This window comes from Artemia sp. Qi Xiang Cuo, chromosome 19 (assembly GCF_049724085.1).
Source record: "Artemia sp. Qi Xiang Cuo chromosome 19, ASM4972408v1, whole genome shotgun sequence".
Taxonomy (NCBI): Eukaryota; Metazoa; Arthropoda; class Branchiopoda; order Anostraca; family Artemiidae; genus Artemia; species Artemia sp. Qi Xiang Cuo.
In genome coordinates this window covers 49,473,782-49,495,825 of record NC_142812.1, presented here as the reverse complement: position 1 = coordinate 49,495,825, position 22,044 = coordinate 49,473,782, and the positions used below count along the sequence as shown (strand labels likewise).

At 34.7% G+C, this 22,044-nt stretch overlaps 1 protein-coding gene across 2 annotated transcripts in view; it reads left to right on the top strand.

Moving 5' to 3' along the window:
- Positions 1 to 22,044, top strand: part of cu (NADP/NADPH phosphatase nocturnin) — a 153,394-nt gene that overhangs the window by 23,186 nt on the left and 108,164 nt on the right. Inside the window, exon 1 of one of the 2 annotated variants that reach the window (XM_089105535.1) lies at positions 4,918 to 4,968. The exons of the other annotated variant lie outside the window; for it this stretch is intronic. Coding sequence (XP_088961661.1) covers positions 4,938 to 4,968 — 31 coding nt within the window. The 5' untranslated portion in view covers positions 4,918 to 4,937. Of the gene's footprint in view, positions 1 to 4,917; positions 4,969 to 22,044 lie in introns of those variants that run through there. 2 annotated transcript variants of the gene reach the window in all.

The following is a 22,044-nucleotide window of genomic DNA, read 5'->3' as shown; positions in this document are numbered from 1 at the left end:
CACAGTTATGAAATATATCACCATGAGAGCTCCGGCGTTTTATTTTTAGTCGCAAAAATTTTTGATTTTTCTAGTTAATACAAGCAATCCTCCCCAATTTTTTTTTGTATATGGGTCTTATAAAGCGCTTACGCTGGATATTTTATCGAGGGGGGGGCAATAGTAAAACAAATTCGGCGAGGGGATTAATAAAATACAAATTTTATTAGATAGTTTGAATAAAAAGTCCACGGAGATTCAAGAAAATGTAGGACTTCAGGGGGGGGTTGGATCCCAAGATCTCCTCTTGCGTGTTGGCCTCCCTTACACTTCGAGTTTTTGTATTATTGCAAAGCCCAGATATCCCCAGCTTCTTAGATAATGTTTTCAATGTGCGTTACTTTGTGTGTGTGTGTTTTTATTACTTTCGTAGACCTTTTGAGTCCATAAGAAAATATTAAGGTTTAATTTTTATTAGAATGCTATATGACAAAGTTATATTTTGCTAGCACATGACATTCCATTAAAAATAGAAATAAAGAATAAAGTGAAATTTAATAGTTTAGTGAAAATAAAGTTTCTGGGTCCCGTTTAAGTTTAGCCCTAACAGATTAATACTCCAAAACTAAACCACATAGCAAGAAATCTCTGAGAGATAAGCCAACCCTGCCCTGAATAGCCCATTCTAAATGAACATGCGTAATAAAATATATATACGAGCACGTAAGCTCGTAGAGGATGGAGAATGGATCAGGGATGTATCTCTAACCAGCGGTGGAAACCCGAAACAATTTCAGAAGAAAATACAAAAAAAAAATTGAAGATATAAACTTTTCAAACTTTTGGCCCTAACCAGAAAAGAATTTAGAAGCTTACATCACCCCTAGAAATAAAACCTGCCGACCTCTATATATGAAGAGTCGCACTCTTAAAAATCACAAGGGTCAAGCTAAGTTAACAGGCATTGCTTGACCCCCTATGTTAAAATTTAAAGAACAAATAAAATTCCTTGTTTTTATATCTTCACTCTATCGCCGCGGCTATTTTCGAATGAGCATAAATATTAGGAGGATCTATTGCGTTTACCCCCCTCTCTCCTCCAGAAAAAAAAATCTCAAAAAATAAACCCTGTGGAAAATATATCCCTAGAAAATCCCCCCCCGTGGCTAGTCGATCTCCAATCACTCTTGACTTTTAAAAAGCACTAGAACTCTCAATTTCTGAACGAATGAACATCCTCCGAAGTTTCTACGACCATGAAGGGGGGTTGGGATGAAAACAGGACAATCCCCTTTCTATACGGAATAAATTCTGCTTATTTTGGGGCTTAATTTTATTCACATAAGTTTTGGATACAGCCCTGGGGATTATACATCAATTTTTATCTCCACCCTCCCCTCGTCTCTCCTTTAGAACTAATTGTATATTTATCTGAAGGCTCAATGAGACTTGAGATGTTTTGGCAGTAAAATGCACCCTTTGAGGCATCTCCCTCACTTTCTAACCACTTAAACCTCTACAATGGGGTTCTCTGATTGTTTTGTAGTTTTTAGACCAGCCAGTCATGGAGGGGGAGTATTTTCAGCGGGATTTTTTTGCGTGAAGAAGAGATCAAGAGGTAATCTTAAGGACCAGATTAACTGGGCGATCTGGCAAGTCATTAGAAAAAAAAAATCGTTTGACTTATTTGTGGAGGCTGACACTTCAATAAATTGGCTGACTGATTTATATCATTTATTATGATTTATATAATGATATAATTTATATGATTATGTAGTCAGATATGATTTAAGTGACGAAAAAGTTAAACATAATATCACCATTAAACGTGAAATTAATTTTGGCACAATAATTTTGGCACATTTATTTTTGGCACCATTAATTTTGGCACAATAAATGTGAAAATGGTATATTTCTCATTCTCTCTCCTCGAAATTTCCAAAGGACATCCTTCCAGTTCTTCAAAAGGATATCTTCTTTTCTAGGGAGAAACGTAAATGGATGCTGTATTTAGATTTCAAGTCCTCAATTATTTGCTTTCCTTTATTCCTTTCTTCCTTGTTCCCTGTCTGTTTTACCCTCCTTTAACCAGGAGGGAGAGGTACTCTTGGTTATATCCTTTACCACAGTGGCTTCTTTGCTCAGGTGTATCTAATGTTTTTTTTTCTTTTCATTTTTGCCCTTCTTATTTCTTATTTCCTTTCTTTCTGTGTTTTAATCCCTCACCTTTACAGGGGGAGGGGTCTGACATCCACTTTTCTATGTCTCTGCCTAATTTGACTTGACTGGGTAGGTATATGTACGATTTTCGTTTTCCTCCCTCTTTTTGTCTTTTAACCTTCCTCGTACCTTGAGGGGTTCTGAACCCAGTTGGCCATATTCATGTCCTATTTTGATTCTTTATGGGGGCGTATCTTAGATTACTTCCACTTTTTTCTGTTTCTTCTTTCCCTTCTTCCCATTTATTACTTCCTCATTCCAGGAGGAGGGTTCAGGCCCCAAATTGCTATGCTTTTGCACAACCTTAGTTTTTTTCAGGTGTATCTGTGATTTTTTTATTCTTTTTTTATTTTTTAAGAATCTCTTCGTATAGGGAGGGCGGATCCCTCTCAGAAACATCCTTGGATATATTGCATGGTGTGTATATATGACTGTTTCAGTTATTCATATCGTTTCCCATTTCTTTATTTACATTCTCACTTATCCCTGTTCTTACTATCTCGCTGCACGAGATCGGAAGAGGGGTAGGGTATAGAACCATTTTTCTACTTTTATTTTAGTTTTTCTCAATTCTATCTTTTTTACCTATATGACTTCTTTGCGCAGGCGCGTCTATGATTCTCTATATCTATGATTCCTTAATAATTAGATGTGCATTTAACTGCTTGCACTTCCTACATGGAAAACGCTTTTGTCTCACAAATTTATTCATCGCTTTTTCTTGACAGCAGGAGGTACCCTGACTATGACATCCGGTATAAACTACTAAGGTCTAGCTACTAATCTCCAGCCAATACTTCAAAAAACACGAGTTCAAGATATTTAAAATCGTAATATAGTGTAGCCTATATTTGTAGATCCAATACTTGTGTATCTCCTGGTTATTTTATTTATTTATTTGTAAACATGTCATACAAAGAAGATAAAAAACTTAGCTTTAAAAAGGAGAAGGAAAAATACACTAAGCAAAAAGAGCAAATTTTAGGTTAGCTTAGAAATTCTGGCGTTACCTTTTATGAAGCTCTGGAAATCTGGGACTTTGAAAAAAAATTACAAGATGTATTAGTCAAGACAAGATATGACCTCCCTTTCTAATAAAATCTTTGGTACTTATATATCATACCGAACACACTTCAGAAGTTTGCTCTCTTAAAGTGGCGGATCCAGGGGGGGGGGGCGAGGGGGATCCCCCCCCTAGCGTAGTCTAAAGTAGTGTAATTTACTTAATTAACTCCAGTTTGCGTTAATTAATACTTGCTTCTAACGCAAGTTTATCGGATCAACCTATTTGACGCCCCCCCCCCTAATTTTTTTTTCGGATACACCTTGTTTGCCCCCCCTAAAAAATCCTGGATCCACCCCTGCTCTCTTAGATGTGAGAAAACCGGTTCTATCTGTCTGTATTCAGACACAATGAGCTTAGATTTAGTGGAAAAACTACGATGTAAGGATATTTTAATCAACTATTTAATACATATGGCTGGTATTTTATATAATGCGATCTGGGCGGACTGGTTTCCATAATTTCGTTTCTAAAGTATTATATTTTCATCATATTTTGGTATATTTCATTATGATTAACCTGACCTCAGTTCTCAAGTGTGGTTGGTATAAAAGTCTACATAAGCACCAAACCTTTCATTGAACATCATGTAATGTACGTGATTTACATCCATAGCCCCTAGGCTGTGACGGTAGGGGCGTAATTTGCTATGGGGTAGGGAGAGGGCAGCTCTTTACTTGGGCAGCTGTACAGCGCTGCCTGAACGAGCGTCTAGTGGAAAAATATTTGCAAACTATTTTTTTACGTTTCTCGTATTTCAATTTTTGCATCATATTAGAAAATAGCTAAAAACCCAAAGACATCAAGTGGAAAACAGATCCAGTTTATGAAATATGAACTTACAGTGTTTCGGTTCTAGACCCTTATATTACGCTATTACCCCTGTAATTAACAAGCTCAGCAGTGATGTTAATTAAAAGAGGGAAGGGACAATCACCCCCAATTAGATTGTTTGCCTCCACTAAATTAAAAAAAAACCTTTTACGGTATTTTTGAGAGAAAATGTCTTTTTTTGGTATTTTCGTTGAGGAAATTGAAAAGAATCCAAAACTACCTCCACTTAATTATAAAAAATCGCTGTGCCCCTCCCTCAGTTTTTGTGATTTGATGCCACTGAGGCTGAGACAAAACTTGAATACAAATTCTTGTGAAAATTGGAAGCTATTTGTTCAGGACCGTATTCAGGGGGGTTGCTTACTGGCTTTGGACCCCCTCCCCTCACACTAACAAAATGTCTCCCCAGTCCCAAACAACAATTCTTGATACATCATTGCATTTGTGAGTTATACAGGTTATATATAGTATTTTGTTTTGTGAGTTGAGGTAATTCTAGCCTCATTTGCTTCAAAATCCAAATTTTTTACCTTAATACCAACCGGAAATCATCTATGGGTTGCATCGGTGGGATGCTAATAGGGTGGGAAGTTGTGCGATCACCTTTAAACCATCCTTAACTATTTACAACTATTGCTATCAATTTGAATATTTGACTCTTTTAACACGTCTATACTCATGAATTAAATTAATTGTTGTTGCTGGTTTAAATAGACCCCTGAGCAATTTGGCAGAGGACTGCTAAAAATCGAGCATTTTTAGTTTTTTTGTTCATGTTTACCACTTTCTATTTAGTATTGATTGAACATTCGTTCGTGAAGTACTAGCTAATAGCTACAAAATGATTATAAGCCCTGTTGATTCTGATTTAAGTAAGAAAAATTCTCTATAGTTTGAAGTGAAACTTTGTAATAAATTACATTTATGTCCTTTCTTCAACTAATTAACGAAATTCAAAATATTCCTATTTATTTGATTTTAAGGGTCATTTCAAATAACTCGAAGTAGTAATTCAAGCCATGATATTTTTATGCAATAAAGAAATGATCAGGGGGATCTATTGAGGGGGAGAGTAAGAGGCTCCCTATATTTTTTAATCCCCCTAAATTTAAAAAAAATACCTTTTTGGAGCTGTATTTTCATTAGTAAATGTCTTTTTCATATTTTTATTGTAAAAACGGACAAAATTACCGTCTAGATCTTGAAAAAATACATGTTGACTCCCTTCCCCAAGTTTTCATGATTTGACGCCACTGGAGATAATTACATAGGCTAGATCTGTCCTATGTTTAGTTATTGTTTTAGGCTATTCGATTTATATGGAACGGTAAAGGGTCAATTTTTACCAAATCATATTATTGACTTACGAATAAAGTGAATATACCACTCGATGCCTTTTTTTATGCTCTTTCCAAATAAAATATTCATTTTTGTCGGAAATGAATTTTACCCCCACCCCTATATATACCAATTCAGGGTATATATTTGCACATTAGGGTGGGGGGGTAGGGGTAAAGTTTAAACTTACCTCCCATTTACATCAGAAATAAAATTGATCATCAGAAAATTACATAAGAAATTAAATAAAATTTATAGATTTTAATTTTGACAAGAGAGATTCCTTTTACTTTAAAGCAACTTTACTATCATGGTTGTAGCGATAGCCGCAACGTCGTAAAGAGTGAACCAGGGCCTATAGCAATCAGGGTTGCCAACTTTTTGGTCAATGAATATGCCCCTTGAGCATCCAAAAGTGTGTCCTTTTCAGCCAAATTATATCCATATTTTGTCTATAATATATCCATCTTGAAATCTTAGAAAGTAGTTTTTTTACGACTTGTAAACCTCTTTCAAAGTGGTCAGTTAACATCTAATATAACGCAAAAGGTTAATTTAGCTCACCCATAGGAAATGAACTAGTGTGAAATCACAAAAGTCATAAACACTTGTAAAACAGTAAAAAACTAATTTTTGGAGCTTAAGGCTCATCTTCCTACGGGAGTTCAGCTTGACCCGTATGGTCAGCACGAGGGTCAGCATTTTCACTTCTTTTGGTAGCTTTTGGCCAATCAGAATATTTCTTTTGCTTTTCATAAGGTACAATCCAGGAGTCAAGCGACGTTGCGGAGCGCTAGGTCAGCTGAGTTGCCCATCAATCAGGGGGGTGACATCCCCAAAGGCCTAATTACTGGGCCTTTGAACAATGCTGAACAAAATAGATGTCTACAAATTCTGATTGGCTGCTGGTTTTTGGAACTGATAGGCACGGGGGGGTTTGCCCTCAAATCTCTTTTGAATCTTATAAAGGGCACTAAACTTCAATCAAATGAGCCCCATATGAAGTTTATGCTACTACCCATTCCATAAAACCTTATATGCCCCTGGGGCATAACAGACAGCCCTTGTCCCAGGGCTCTTATGGGTTGTGTAAGCACTGAGGGCATTGTTATATGTTCTTTGGACCATTTTTAAAAAAATTTCTATCTCAAAATTTCTGTTGGATGCATCTAGGGAAAATAATACGTGTGTGGAGGCGGGTTGCTCCACCCCTCTCCACCAAGGGTGAAGGTAGGGGACTTGCTCCAAGGGTAGCACGGCCCTTGTGTTTCAAGAATCGTTCTTTAAAAATTAGATAGCAGGTCGAACATTAGCGTAGAGAGGGGGGGGTATTGAGGAGGGAGTAGCCCCCATCATATACGGAATAATTTCTGTACGTTTTAAGTTTTACTGTTACTCCTAATTTTCGGTAGAAAAAACTAGTTTTTGTATTTATTTCTGATCGTTTTTCAGATAATCCCAGGAAATCCATCCCCTCTGTGGAAAATTTCCCCACAAAACATTCCTTTGTATAAAGTAACTCCCATCATCCCATGTAAAATTCTTCCGCCGGGAAATTACACCCGGACAATTCCATCCCTGCTAGGAATCCTTCTCAGAAAATTTTCTGCTTACGATTCTGTCTGAAAAATACTCCTTACCATACTTTTATTTGAAGAAAGACTCATATTCATTTAGTTTCTGATTCTTTTTAAGGTCATTGGTGAATATACCTGTTTGGAAAATCCCCCCCTGGAAAGTTTATCCCCCAGAAATTTTCCATGGAGAATTTTTCCTGGTGATAATTCCTCCATGGAAAATTCTCTTGTGGAAAATCCCCCCCCCCCCCAAAAAAAAAGATCCCAAGAGAATTCCAACTCCGCTGAAAACTTCCCCTTTACATTTCCCTCAGAGTGTCTCTAAATGTACAATGGGATCAACAAGAAAAAAAAAGTCAAATAAAAAACATTCTGTATAAAAATTCTGGCAAATTCCCCCCATGTAAAATTTACCCTGAAAAGTTCACCCCCAGAAACTTCCATCCCAATGGAAAATTCTCGCCATAGAATATCCATCCCCAGAAGATCTCCTTCCTCCCTTGGAAAATAACGGTATACTTCCCTATAACAAATTCTATACGTAAACGATTGGCAAATTTAATAACTTGCGGTCCTTTCTCCGGTGGTTTTGGGGGGGCTTGTCATCTCCAAAGACATATCTGTTGTACCTTTCAACAATACTGAACAAAATGGCTATCTCAAAATTTTGATCAGACGACTTTCAGGAAAAAAGGGCGTAGGACGGGGGCAAGTTGTCCTCCAATTTCTTGGTTACTTAAAAAGGACACTATATCTTTTAATTTTCGTTTGAACTAGCCTTCTTGCAAAATTCTAGTAGCATTGGTTCAATATGATCACCCCTGGAAAAAGCAACAACAACAAATAAACACGAATCCGTGATGCTTCTTCAGGCAAACACTATAAAATTTCATTTTTATAGATAGGAGCTTGGAACCTCTACAGTGGGGTCTCTGATACGCTGAATCTGATGGCGTGATTTCCATTAAAATTCTTTGACTTTTGTGGGGTGTTTTTCGCCTTTTTCGAAAATTTGGCAAATTTCCTCAGGCCCACTAATGAGTAACACTATACTTAAAAAAATATAATATATTTTCAATCAGCATAATAAGCTAATTTTTTGGTACATCTATTGAAATCAAAATTGATTCCAGATCATCAAGAATCTAATTTTTTTTTCTTTTGCTAACTTTTCATTTTCAGTTACTAATACTTGATAAATACATAGATGTTTTTGCCTGACTATTGGAAGCTGGAAGCTATTGTTAATTGAAAAAGTGACTGCTTGCCTATTGTCTTGACTGTAGCAAAAAAGCAAGGATAAATAAGATCGTTTATAGATGAAAGAATACAAACTTGTTAAGAATTTTCAAGAGTATTTGCAAATAGTTGTCTGCGGGAAAGAGCAAGCAACTCTGAAAAATAATAACGTTTGTAAAAAAATAACGTTTGTAAAAAATTAGTAGAAAATAAGTAGTTAAGTAAATTTAGTGTTAGACAAGTAGTTTTAATACTGATTTGGTGAAAAATTACATTTTTTTTTACGAAAATATGTATCCAGCGGGAAATATTCTATTTTATGTCATAAATTTACAAAATATGTCCCTTTTTAGCCCTATTATGTCATTGTGTCCCGGCACACAGAAATATGTCCTTTGGACATAAAATATGTCCAGTCGGCAACCCTGACAGCATAACTGGCAGATAGAAAAAGATCTTGAGCATCGAACACCACTACCTAGGACGCAGACAGTTTTGCCAACTTTTCGGTACATAAATATGTCCCCTGAGTGTCCAAAATTATGTCATTTTTAGCCAAAATATGTCCATATTTCGTCTTAAATATTTCCAAAATATGTCCATCTTGAAATCTCAGAACCTAGAGGTTATTTTTATTATCAATTGGGATATTGACCAAAAGACGTTTTGGAAACATCTTTCAAAGCGGCGAGTCAACATCAAATATATTGAAAACAAAAAAAAAACCATTTAGTACAAGCACAAAACTCATAAAAACAAGTAAACTCTAAAAATAATTTGTGGGAGCTTAAGATTAGTCTTCTAGCGAGAATTCATCTTGAAAATTATGTTCAGCATGAGCGTCAGACTTATTTCTTCCTTTGCTAGCTATTTGCTAATCGGAGTATTTCTTGGGCATTTCAAAATGTATAATCCAGGATTCCAGCAACGTTCCAGAACGCCAAATTAGTTGCTTGACATGCATTAAACAACTAGACTTTTGCATTAGAAGACCATTTCGTAATTCAGTTTTGATGTTACTAAGTAGCGTAAACTGTCTTTCAGCAGCTGCTGAAGAGTGTGGCAGGCCACATAACGTTAGCATAAAATCACAAAGATCCTTGTATTTTTTTTATCCTTGGCATCCTTACATTTTCTTAGGGCAGACCAGAAAACTGATGGATTTGCTTATTCAGAAAGGAAATTAAAAGTTCTAGTGTCCTTTTTCAGTGACCAAAAAGAATGGAGGGCAAAGCCCCCTCCCAAGCTCACTGTTTTCCCAAAGTCACCGGATCATAATTTTTAGATCACCATTTTGTTCAGCATGTTCGAAAAATACGATAACTATGCCTTTGAGGATGACCCCCACAGTCTATGGGGGACGGTCTGCAAGTTATGAACTATCTCCAATGTTTACATTTAATATTTGTTATGGGGAAGTATACAGAAGTTTTCAGGGCAAATTTTTTCTGGTAGTTAGGGGGGTCGGGTTTTACGTGGGAGGAGCTTTCTGTGGAGGAAGGGACATTGCTATGAAGGGGACGTCGGATTTCCCAGCATTATTTAAAAAAAAATAAGAAATTAAATAAAAAAACAATTTTTCAACTGAAAGTAAGGAGCAACACCAAAACTTAAAACAAAAAGAAATTTATACGTACATGATTGGGTTCGCCCCCTAGTCATTACCTCGCTCTTTGCGCTATTTTTTTTTTTTTTAGTTTCATCAGAGCTATTTATTCTAATTAACGGCATTTGTGATTAAGGGGCCATTCTTAGAAAGCTGGAAGAAAATTTAGACTTTGGCGTAGAGAGCGAGGTATTGAATAGGGGTTACGTAAGTTAATTCGTAAGTTACGTCAGATCAAAAGTACACGAAAGCCATTTAGCAAAAAAAGAAAAACTAATATACAAATTTCGTTTTAGTTATTCATGTACGGCGAGCCAACATCAAAGCTGCATTAATTCAAAAACGTTCAGAAATTAAATTAAAAAAAAACAAGTTTTTTTAACTGAAAGTAAGGAGCGATATTAAAACTTAGAATGAACAGAAATTATTCTGTATATGAAAAGGGCTGTCCCCTCCTCAAATATATATATATATATATATATATATATATATATATATATATATATATATATATATATATATATATATATATATATATATATATATATATATATATATATATATATATATATATATATATAATTGAGCTATATCACCTAACATTAAATTTGTACTTCTTAAATCTCTCAGCTCCTTTCCCGTGATGAAAATTTTCAAACTGAAGGAATTTACCCCGGGTTTTTGACAACTTGGGTTTAGTTTTGATTTCAGACCATCAACAATCGAAAGGTTTCAGTTTGTTAGCTTTTCATTGAGCTTTTTGTGTGACGTTCGGAAGCCGGAAGTAAGTTTATATGAAAAAGGCCACAGCTTGTCCTTAATCTTGAACGTGGCGAGCAGGGTTAATAATACCATTCATAGGTGAAAGAATTTCGAAGGCATTTTCAGAAAGTTTGCTTCAGGGAAGAGCAAGCAGCCCCGGAAAATAAATACAGAGCTTAAAAAATAAGTAAATAGAAGTCTTAGCACTCATTTGGTGATGAGTTACATTTTTTATGAAAGTAATTTGTTTTACGTCATAAATTTGGAAAATGTGTCTACTTTATGTCCCAAATGACAAAAATGTGTCCATTTTTTTGCCATATTATGTCATTATGTCCAGGCACATAGAAATATGTCCTTTGGACATAAAATACGTCCTTTGGACATAAAATATGTCCAGTTGGCAACCCTGGACGCAGACGTGGTGAAATCACCAATTTTTATGATAAATCACCAACAGGGTTGCCACCCTGACCTGGAAGAATTTACTAAATCGGAGAGGAAAAATTTACTAGATCTTATCTGTTTTTACTAAATGCTCCAAAAAAAATTTTTTGCGCGTTTTTTTTCTCTTTTCCTCTTTTCTTTCGTTTTCATAGTATGATTGAAAATTCTGGAAACCTACAAGTTCATATATATATATATATATATATATATATATATATATATATATATATATATATATATATATATATATATATATATATATATATATATATATATATATATATATATATATATATATATATATATATATATATATATATATATATATATATATATATATATATATATATATATATGTATATATATATATATATATATATATATAATGTAACATTTCTACTTACTTTTAATTTCTCTCAGCAGGCTCCTTTTTTCTCAATAAATTTTTTTAAACTGAGGAGATTCACCTAATCATCTTGGGTGGTTGGCTTTTGTTTTGATGCCAATAGATTCCCAGTCATCACAAATCCAAGTGTCATTATAGCTTCATTTTTAGTTGGTAAGATTTGATACACAGAAAGCTGATTTTGTCGACCTTTAGACGCCGGAAGTGAATTGTCTGATTGTCTGTTTATGAAAATAGGTGACTGCTTGTCTGTCTCTGAGACAGACAAGCAAAATTGTAAATTGTAAAACAGACAAGCAAAATTTGTAAATTGTCACGTGTTTACGACAATTTTTTTTCCCCTGAATTCAAGGAAAATAAAAAAAAAGTTTTGTTTACTATAAATCATGACTTTTTATTAGATTTCGGGAAATTTACTAGATCCTCTAAATATACTAGATTTTTTTTAACTAGATCTAGTAAAATCCTACTGACGGTGGCAACCCTGATCACCAACGGACAACGCTCGCAACCCTGGTTATGTTGAACCAAACAAATTTAGTTAATGAAATTATTGCTAGCTGAAACCCGAAATCAGAGTTACCATCTTTCAAGGCACGTCAGCTTTTCAAAAATTGTTCTAAATCAAAAATTAGCAAATTGGATACCATACTCTTAGTTTTCGCTAAATATTTATAATGATTTAAGACAAAAATAGTTTCAAACGTAACATCGTATTTCACAAATAATGATGAAATATAAGTAGTTTAATTGTGCATTTTGCGATAACATAATTTTGTGCAAATTTTTTTTGGTCATACAATATTACAAAATTCCAGGACATAATAAGACTTGTAATAAGTGAAACGCATATAATGGAAATATAGAAGCAGAAACAAGGAGTAATTTGGAATTACCATAAAATCCTAATTATTAAATAAAGTATATTAAATAAAAAAAAAAGATTTTTTCAATTTAAAGTAAGGAGCAAGATTAAAACTTAAAACCAACAAAAATTATTACGAATATGAGAGGGATTACTCCCTCCTAATTACATAGATCTTTACGCTAAAATTTGAAGTTTTGTAGTAATTATCTAAGAATGTCTCATGAAACACAAGGGTCCTTTGGTAAACCTTATAAAGTTCAAAGTAATAATCTTTGGTGCTGTTCTGTTAGCTGTAAACCACGAGAGATAGATGATAAAAGAAACTAGTCAAACAGGTTCTTTCAACGGAGAATTGGATTGCAATCAGTGGTTTCTCGCTGTGTTTACAATATTTAAACTTTAGTTTTTTGTGGTTTAGGGGGGGGAGGTACCTAGGTTAGGTTATGCATTTAATATATTCTATGCTGTACCCCACCCCTAAATGCAATTTGTTTCTAAACTATTATATTTCATCATATTTTGTTTCTTTTATTAGCATAACCAAACTTCACTTCTCAAGTGGCTTACAGCTAATAGAACAGTACCTAATCTTTTTTTAAAGAGTCATAAAACTTTAGCGTAAAGAGTGAGGAGGGCAATCCCCTCATATTCGTGATAATTTCTTTTCTTTTTACGTTTTAAAGTTGCTCCGTAGTTTCAGTTGAATAAAAACTTTTTTTGATTATCCTGTATCAAACGCACTCTTTCATGTACTGTAATGGATACCAGTTACGAAAAAACTGGTTGTGAAGCGTTAATTTAAGAAAGTACTGTATCGTAGTACTATATATAGCGTGTTTTTCATTGCGTATACGATATTTAAACTGTTGTTTTTGGGGTTTGCTTTGGGGGGAGAAGGTACCTAGGTTAGGTTAGGTTAGGTTACGTAATAATATATACTATGCTTTACCTCCCCCCCCACCCCTAATGTGCAAATATATGGTCCAAATTTGTTTCTAAACTATTATATATTCATCCTATTTTATATTATTTCATTAGCATTAATCAAACTAGTAGTATATAAAAGAGTGCGTTTAATAAAGGAGTACCACTTTTTTTTATTTAATTTCTTATTATTTTTAAATAACGCCTGGAAATCCAGACCCTCCTTCATGGAAAATCCCTTGCCCCACAAAAAATTCCCCTGCTGAAAGATCATCTCATGCAATCCCATATCAAAAAAAATTTCGGAGGGGGGGGGGGTCAAAAAATATTTTGAGGGCTCTCAAAAAAAATTCAAAAAATTCATAAAAAATTTGTTTATTTTTATTTGTCTTAGGCTTTTACGAGTCGGATAAACATTTCAGAGAGTTCAAACCCCTTAACCCCCTGGATATGGCCTTGCTCCCATGTAACACCTCTGGAAGAAAATCCCCCCTCCCCACGAAAAGTATCTGTATGCTTCCAAATCTCAACCTCTAAGCCTGTATATAATCAATAGCCAAAGTTCATAGCTTTTCTCCTTTCCCCCGGGGCTTTGAGGGATAAAGTCATTCTCAAATACATAGTTATTAAATTCTTAGATTCTTTGCTCTTAATCATGAGTCCTCTTGATCGAATCTGTAAACCAGTCAAAATTGATTATCTTCTTTCTGCTAAATTTCCAATTACCAAAGATCCTTTACTAATAGAATTAGTTTTAAAGTGGATTACTAATAATCTGTGTATGCTGAGCAAAATGACTATCTCAAGTTTTGATCAGAAGACTTTGGGTACAAATAATCGTGGGAGGGGGGCTATTTTATCATCTAATCTTATTGGTCACTTAAAAAGAGCCCTAGAACTTTTAATCTCTGTTGGAATGAGGCCTTTCCCGATATTCTCGGATTATTGGTCTGATTCGGTCACTCCTGGGAAAAAAACAAAATAAAAGCCCCCCCCAAATAAAAGAAAAAGAAAACAAAGGAATAAACACGCATTCGTGATTTTATTCTGGCGAAAACTACAAAATTCAATTTTTTTCTCGAAGTGAGCTTAAAACTTCAACAGTAGGATTTTTGGATACAGTATATGTGATGGTGTAAATCTCATTAAGATTCGTTTAACATTAGGGGTGTTTCCCATTTATTTCAAAAATCTGATACTTTTCCTCAGGTTCATAGATTTTGATAAGTATCACAAATCTTAACCCATCTTATATGTTTGGAATTAGCATAATAAGCAAATTCTTTCAGTACATTTTTTTATTTCAAAATTTTGTTTTTTAGACTTTCACGGTTACTACTAAGCCACATCGCTGGGTACTTACAGTTCGTTACTACGAACCGCTTGACTGTTCCTGAAAAGTTTCTTCTGCTTTTATTACATGTATGAATTAAAACTTAACTTAGTAGCCCCTCAAGACATTTTAAACGTTGTATATCATGAAAGCACTTATAGATGCAGGATTAGCTAACTTATCTAAGTTATTAATTTAAAACTACTAGTCGCTTTTTTATAATCAATCTACTATTTAGGGTTCTGTTAAAAATACAACAAAAGCAAATAAGTCATTTAAGTACGTACCCCACCATTCCGGGTGATATAATATGATTCAAAATTAAATGTTCTTTGCAATTGTTTTTTTTTGTATTTTGTATTTTTTGTATTTTTTGTATTGTATTGTTTTAATTAACAATTTTTGAAAAGCTGACGTGCCTTGAAAAATGGTAACTTCAGGATTTCAGGCTTCAGCTAGCAATAATTTTATTCATCTAAAAGTGTTTTGGCTCAACATGACCAGGGTTGCAACTGTTGGTGATTATATCATAAGATTTTGTGATTTCACTGCGTCTGCGTCCCAGGCAGTGGTGTTCGTTGTTCAAGATTTTTTTTTCTATCTTACAGGTATGCTGTGTTAGCAATGGGAAGTTTAGAAACACTTTTTAAAAGAAAAACTGTCTATTGTAAAAATACTTACCACGTGAAGCTGCTTTAGGAATGGTGACCACTATTTCGATTAATCTGAAGAGTAAAAATATTTTGTGAAAACAAATTCATGTCTATTTCGGAAATTCACATCCCTTTTTTGTACCCCCCCCCCCCCTTATCGAACAAAAACCTGGATAAGCCCTTGACTGGATAATCATATAATAATAATAATCATAATAATCTGTATTTAAAGGCCAATTAAAGCCATATAAAAATTAGTTTATTGACTGTTAGCCTTATTTATTTTCATCACCTGCTGAAAATTCATGGGGATCTCGTGGATTACTCCGCTCCGGAAGTTTGAGTCTTTTTTCCATTGACGGATTGATTTATAGTATACTATTTACAACTCACTACTATAGTATACTACTGACATCTATAGTATACTTTTGACAAAGCTCCTTGTGTTTTTTCTTGGCTATATATAATAGTGCCTTCGAACATTCCAAGATTACTTATTCTTAGCGTTTCATGAGGCGTAAATGACGTCAGAGGTTTAGTAAGGTTACTACTCAAAAAGGCCTAGTTTAATTGTCGGGTAAGTGACCTCATATATAAGCAAAAAACTCCATCTTTAGAAATATTATGTGCAGAGAGACAAAAGAACAGTGGCACACCTTCAAGGGTTTGAAAATAAGCTAGGTTTAATAATAAATTGACTTATTTAGTTTCATCACCAATTTTAAAGAAAGATCTTTTAGCAAGGTCAATTGTGTATGTTTGAAATTAAACAAAACGATCAAAAACTAATTTGAAAAACAGCTTTTCTTAACGAAATGAAGGCCGATGTAGAAACTTAAAACTAACAAATTTTCTTCGCTGATTACGCAAAATGTATCTACAGAAGTGGCGTAAATAGCCTGGATCATGATATTTTCCAACCAAACAGTCGTTGTAGCGAATTGTAACTAAATAGCGATTCGGCTCAATAGTAATCGAAACTCTAAAAAACAAAGTCTTGGCAACAAACAATGGATACATCAAAAGAAAGAAATGTTTATGCTTATTAAAAATTTATAAGGCTCATCAAGTGCCGTGTTACCCATCAAAAGTTACGAGCCTGAAAAAAATTTGCACATTTTAGAAACAGGGTGGAAACACCCGCAAAACATTAAGTGTTCATAATAAAAGTACACCATTAGGATCAGCATATCAGAGAACCTTACTGTTGGGGTTTCAAGCTACTATATACAACAATATGAAATTTTGCATTTTTTGCCAGAAAATAGATCAGGGATGCGTGTTTATTTGTTTGTTTGTTTTTGTGTCTTTTGTATGTTTTTCCCAGTGGTAATCGCATCGAACCAGGGATTCTGGAAGATCCAGAGAGGGCTAATTTGATCGGAAGTCAAAAGTTCTAGTGCCTATTTTAAATGACCAAAAATGTTGGGGGGCAGCCAGCCACCCTCCCACGCCCTTTTTCCCCGAAGTCGCTGAATCAAATTTTTGCACACCCATTATTTTTCCTTGGAAAAATTTTTCGTGGTGGAAGGGAATTTTCCATGGATGGGGAGCCGGATTTCCCGGTATTATTTAAAAAACGATCAGAAATTTACTAAAAAAAACAGTTTCTTAAAATTGAATATCCAACTGGACATATTTTATGTCCAAAGGACGTATTTTATGTCCAAAGGACATATTTCTATGTGCCTGGACATAATGACATAATATGGCAAAAAAATGGACACATTTTTGTCATTTGGGACATAAAGTAGACACATTTTCCAAATTTATGACGTAAAACAAATTACTTTCATAAAAAATGTAACTCATCACCAAATGAGTGCTAAGACTTCTATTTACTTATTTTTTAAGCTCTGTATTTATTTTCCGGGGTTGCTTGCTCTTCCCTGAAGCAAACTTTCTGAAAATGCCTTCGAAATTCTTTCACCTATAAATGGTATTATTAACCCTGCTCGCCACGTTCAAGATTAAGGACAAGCTGTGGCCTTTTTCATATAAACTTACTTCCGGCTTCCGAACGTCACACAAAAAGCTCAATGAAAAGCTAACAAACTGAAACCTTTCGATTGTTGATGGTCTGAAATCAAAACTAAACCCAAGTTGTCAAAAACCCGGGGTAAATTCCTTCAGTTTGAAAATTTTCATCACGGGAAAGGAGCTGAGAGAAATTTAAGTAAGTAAAAATTTAATGTTAGGTGATATAGCTCAATTATATATATATATATATATATATATATATATATATATATATATATATATATATATATATATATATATATATATATATATATATATAATTCCAGTATGACAAGTTTGAAACATGTTATAACACGGTCTAACCAGTATACACGGTTTGAAATTCCGGTACAACATGTTTCATTTCTAATTGAGCTACTTCTCATGCTAGCACGCAAGCTCATCGATAATATTACTGGACAAATACGCCCGATTTTTCCCGGGGGTAGGGGGAGATAAATGATAACTAAATATTTTGGTGGGGGCCAGTAACAGAAAAAAATCTGATACTTTGAACAACAAGTGTCCCGAAATTCAAAATAATTAAGAACTTTGGGGGCTGAAGCCCCCAGTTCCCCCTGTACACGTACCTGTCCCATTCAGTTAATTGTGACACGCGTAATCTCACCTTTTCGGTCTTAATGAGGAGGTGTTATGGGGTGATTCTTCCTCCTATTACGATCAGTGATTTGTACAAGGATGGGGTTCTTATCAGGAATGTCGATTCGGGGGAGGGAAATTTTACTCCTAAATTCCCCCAGAATTTCGAAAAATATCTTTTTTAGTATTTTCACTGACAAATTAAACAATTGAAAATTTGTCCACTACCCCTAAATATTGTGAAGTACTGTTTCCTGTGGGGCTTAAGCCTAAATGGTTGTGTTCATACCTCAAGTTGACTTAAAGTTAATGCGCAACCCTTTGCCTTCATATTTTTTTTTATATACCTGTCTTATCTTTGGACAGTTCTCACCTAAGATATAGAATTACCCTAGAATCCTCTTATGATTTAACCCTGATAACAAGTTTTTTTTTATCTTCACCCTTTAAAGCAACCATAGCATTGACCCTTACCGGAACTGTTCTGTCCGACGTTTTAAACCGAAAATCTCGTATTGAAGTTTGTGAAATTACCAAGGGACTCCACCTGTGGCATAACCAGTGGTGTAGACAGGTATGAAGGGACAGGGGGGCCTGTTGGTCCAGTGCTCACGAAAACTCAAGGCTTTTACGATTGTGCCTATGATTTCTTATTTTTGCATATTGTGATCTTCCAATCGATGTTGTGCCCCCCACCCCCCCTTATAACATTTGATCCCCAAAAATAAATTCAGTTCACATGCCTACCGAGAATGAACGGAGTGTTAGGACCCCCTCACCCCACCACTCTTGGAACATAGAAGTGTAATGGAAATGCACATTATTTGATAATTCAATAATTAATAGAGTTTCAGAGTTTTTGTTCACCGATAAATACAAAATGGAAATATAATACCCTTATTCCCCTTCAAAGGCTCCATGGCCAGGGATACAAGGGGGATAAAAAAACATAATATACGCAACAACCAGAAAAAAGAGAACAATAGCCAAATAACATATAGGATGAAAAAGAGAACATACCTGAGGCCTGGGAGTCAAAACGCAGAGAATACAACCATAGACCTTGAAATAAATGCTCAGGGGACATCAACTCCTCAGAAAAAAAAAAAAAAATAAATAAGTAATAAAATAAATAAATAAATAAAAACGAAATGCTATTCTATTTGAGTCTTAACTAATGGTCCTTAAGAATCCTTTTAAACAACCAATTAATAGACATTTTCTATAAAATGTCTATTTTAAATAGACAAAAAACCTTTCCTTATGTTGCACTGGCTCGTAAACTAGGCAGGCGTTTCTTAGAGTACTTGTCACAATGCCGTCAAAATGCCAAAGCTTTGAAGATATTCCCGTATCTTAGCATATATTTTGCACAGTTAATTCTTCCATGTGTATGTTTTTCTCTCGAACATCCCCCACAAAAAAACAAATTCCTGTTCATGTGCCTGGCTTAACCACAGACACCGGTAGAACCAGAACCAGAACACCCTTTGTGTACAATTCTGACTACGCCTTGGTTTGTTGAATAGATCAGTAATTTCCCCGCCAGTATTAATAACAATATTTAATGCTAAATAAAGCTGCCAACTACTAAAATAGTCTTTGGAACCACCAACTTAGATCAGACCCGAGTGGGGTATGAATGCACAGATGCAGTGTTAGACGCATAAATTTACCGCGGTAAGATAAAAAACCAGTCACTTGATCACATACCTTGGTTGTTTTTTTATTCTTTTTTTTATTATCAAGATCTGATGAATAATAAAAGAAATGGTAAAATTCTACTTTAAGTACTTTTGGCTATCTTGGATAGGGGTTAGGTTATGAAAATGAAACTTTCAGGGACGGGTCTACAGGCTAAAGTATGTCCCAGGAAGTATTTTGAAGTACTCTCCCTCTAGAGGCTCCTGAAATTTGCCTACATGACAGGTCTATATTGAAATTTTGACAAAACAACATTTTACCTTAATTTTCATTTATCAGATTCTTTTTCTATGGCTTTAGATCTGAAACTGCAATTCATTTTATTTGAGTAGAATTTTAAGCCATCTCAATGTTTTTTTTCAAATTTAGGAAATGTATTTGCATATCTTTAAAATCTTGAAAATTGGGGTTGAGCAAAGTTGTGAAGCTGAAAACAATTTTGTTGTACTTCAATACAGCAGAATATGTATTTTGCAAGGTTTCACTTTTATAACACACGGATTTTTAAAGGTCATCCAAGGTCAGGAGCCTCTAGAGGGAGAAGGGGTGAATGTAGGTACTTCAAAATACCTTCCCGGGACATACTTTAGCCTGTAGACTCATCCCTGAACGTTTCATTTTCCTAACCTAACCCCTTTCCAAGATACCCAAAAGTAGCTAAAGTAAAATTTTACCCCATTTGGCGATAACTCTAAATATGAATATAACTTTCGAGATGTAAATTTAAAACTATAAGAATTCGCATATTTGAAATCAACCTATAACGTTAATTCTTTTTATTTAGGTTTGGTAAGAACGAATTTGGGCCGAATTGAAATCTCCTGGACGTTTCATTTGCCTGTTGTGACAACTTTTCAAGATTTGGTCATGCACTGCGCCTTGACCAAACAACTAGGTTCTTGATAAAATGGCGGTTTCATAATCTTACTTTAACACATACAATACAACCAGATTTGTTCTAGATATAACTATAATATAGTATACTACCAGGTTCTGCCACAGATTAAAGTGCATTAACCAACTGACGTGAGAGTTTTGACCCGTATATCTTTCCGTGTTTAGTGACAAAAAAGGAGAAAAATTAAAAGTCAACGCCCTTCTGAGTCGTTTAATGTTTTTAACACTAACAAAAAATCTTACCCTTTTACCGCAGGTCCAGCACAGTAACCACAAAATGACTTGACAACATTGAAAAAATATGGAAAGTGACGTCAGTGATTGAAATGTCTAAAAGTAAAAAAGCCAAAAAATATTTAGGATCTGAAATCTGTGTATGAAAGAAGAAAAAAAAAGGAAAAAAGTAATTTCAAATAGTTCTTACATAGAATCTAGCCCCCCGTTAAAATAAGTTAAAAGTATAGTCTTTAGCTCCAAAGAAAGCGTCATATATTCAAGGTGAGGGGGGTTCAAATTCAAAATCAAGGGGGGACTATATAATAAAACTGCTCTCTACCAACTCTTATAAAAATCCAGAATTGATCATAGTAGCCTATACAGAGTAATGCCTAAAAGTTGAAAAGCCGCAAAATAAACTTTGAAATCTGAAACCTAAAAGAAGAAGGAGAAAAAATAATGAATCTGAAGTAATTACAACACGGTATTTAGTCCCAAGGTTTCTGTCACTAAGTTTCTTTCATCTAGACTTGGTAAAAAGGTGTTAAATTCCCTATTGCGTTCCCGTAAGTTTGAGTTCTTAGGTCCCAACTTCAATCCACAGAATGTCATAGGTTTTATCACTGTTTCTATATTATCATAAGATGAGACCTTAAATCTCATAAATTTTTATGAGATTTAGGATCCCATCTTACAAATACAGTTACTTCGTTACCATCTGGCCGGGTTGGCCGATTCGGGGCTTCTCCTCTGATGGGAGTCTAAAAATGAACACTTGATTTGATTCAACTATAAATTGATTTTATTTAATTGAATGAAGCAAACAAAAGGCAGCATCTCTTCAGGAGATGTTGACATTATACATGAAACACAATACCGGGACCCGACCCCGATGCTAGCGTTACAAGCCCTCGTTCAGTCCATGAAATTAACCATCACTCGCCCACACGTTTCCCTATTGACTTCGTTGGCATTCCGTTGAATTTTTTTTGGGGGGCTCCAGCAGACTATGGAGTTTGTTTTGGTAAACTCGTATAACTATAATATAATATACTACCAGGTTCCGCGACAGACTAAAGCGCATTAACCGACTGACGTTAGAGTTTTGACTTTGACCCCAATATCTTTCCGTGTTTAGCGACAAAAAAGGAGAAAAAGTGAAAGTTTACATTAAAACCCGAAGAAATAAAACCCCTAACCCCCATTCCCCTGTATACTGCCCTGCTGAAACTTCTTGAAAATGGTGTCGGATCAAGACGAAAATTACTCCATTGGAATCGCTATTGCCAAAAACCTTATAGAGGAAACTTGCAACCCCATACCTTAAACAACTAGGAAAATAATTATTTTTTGTTTGCA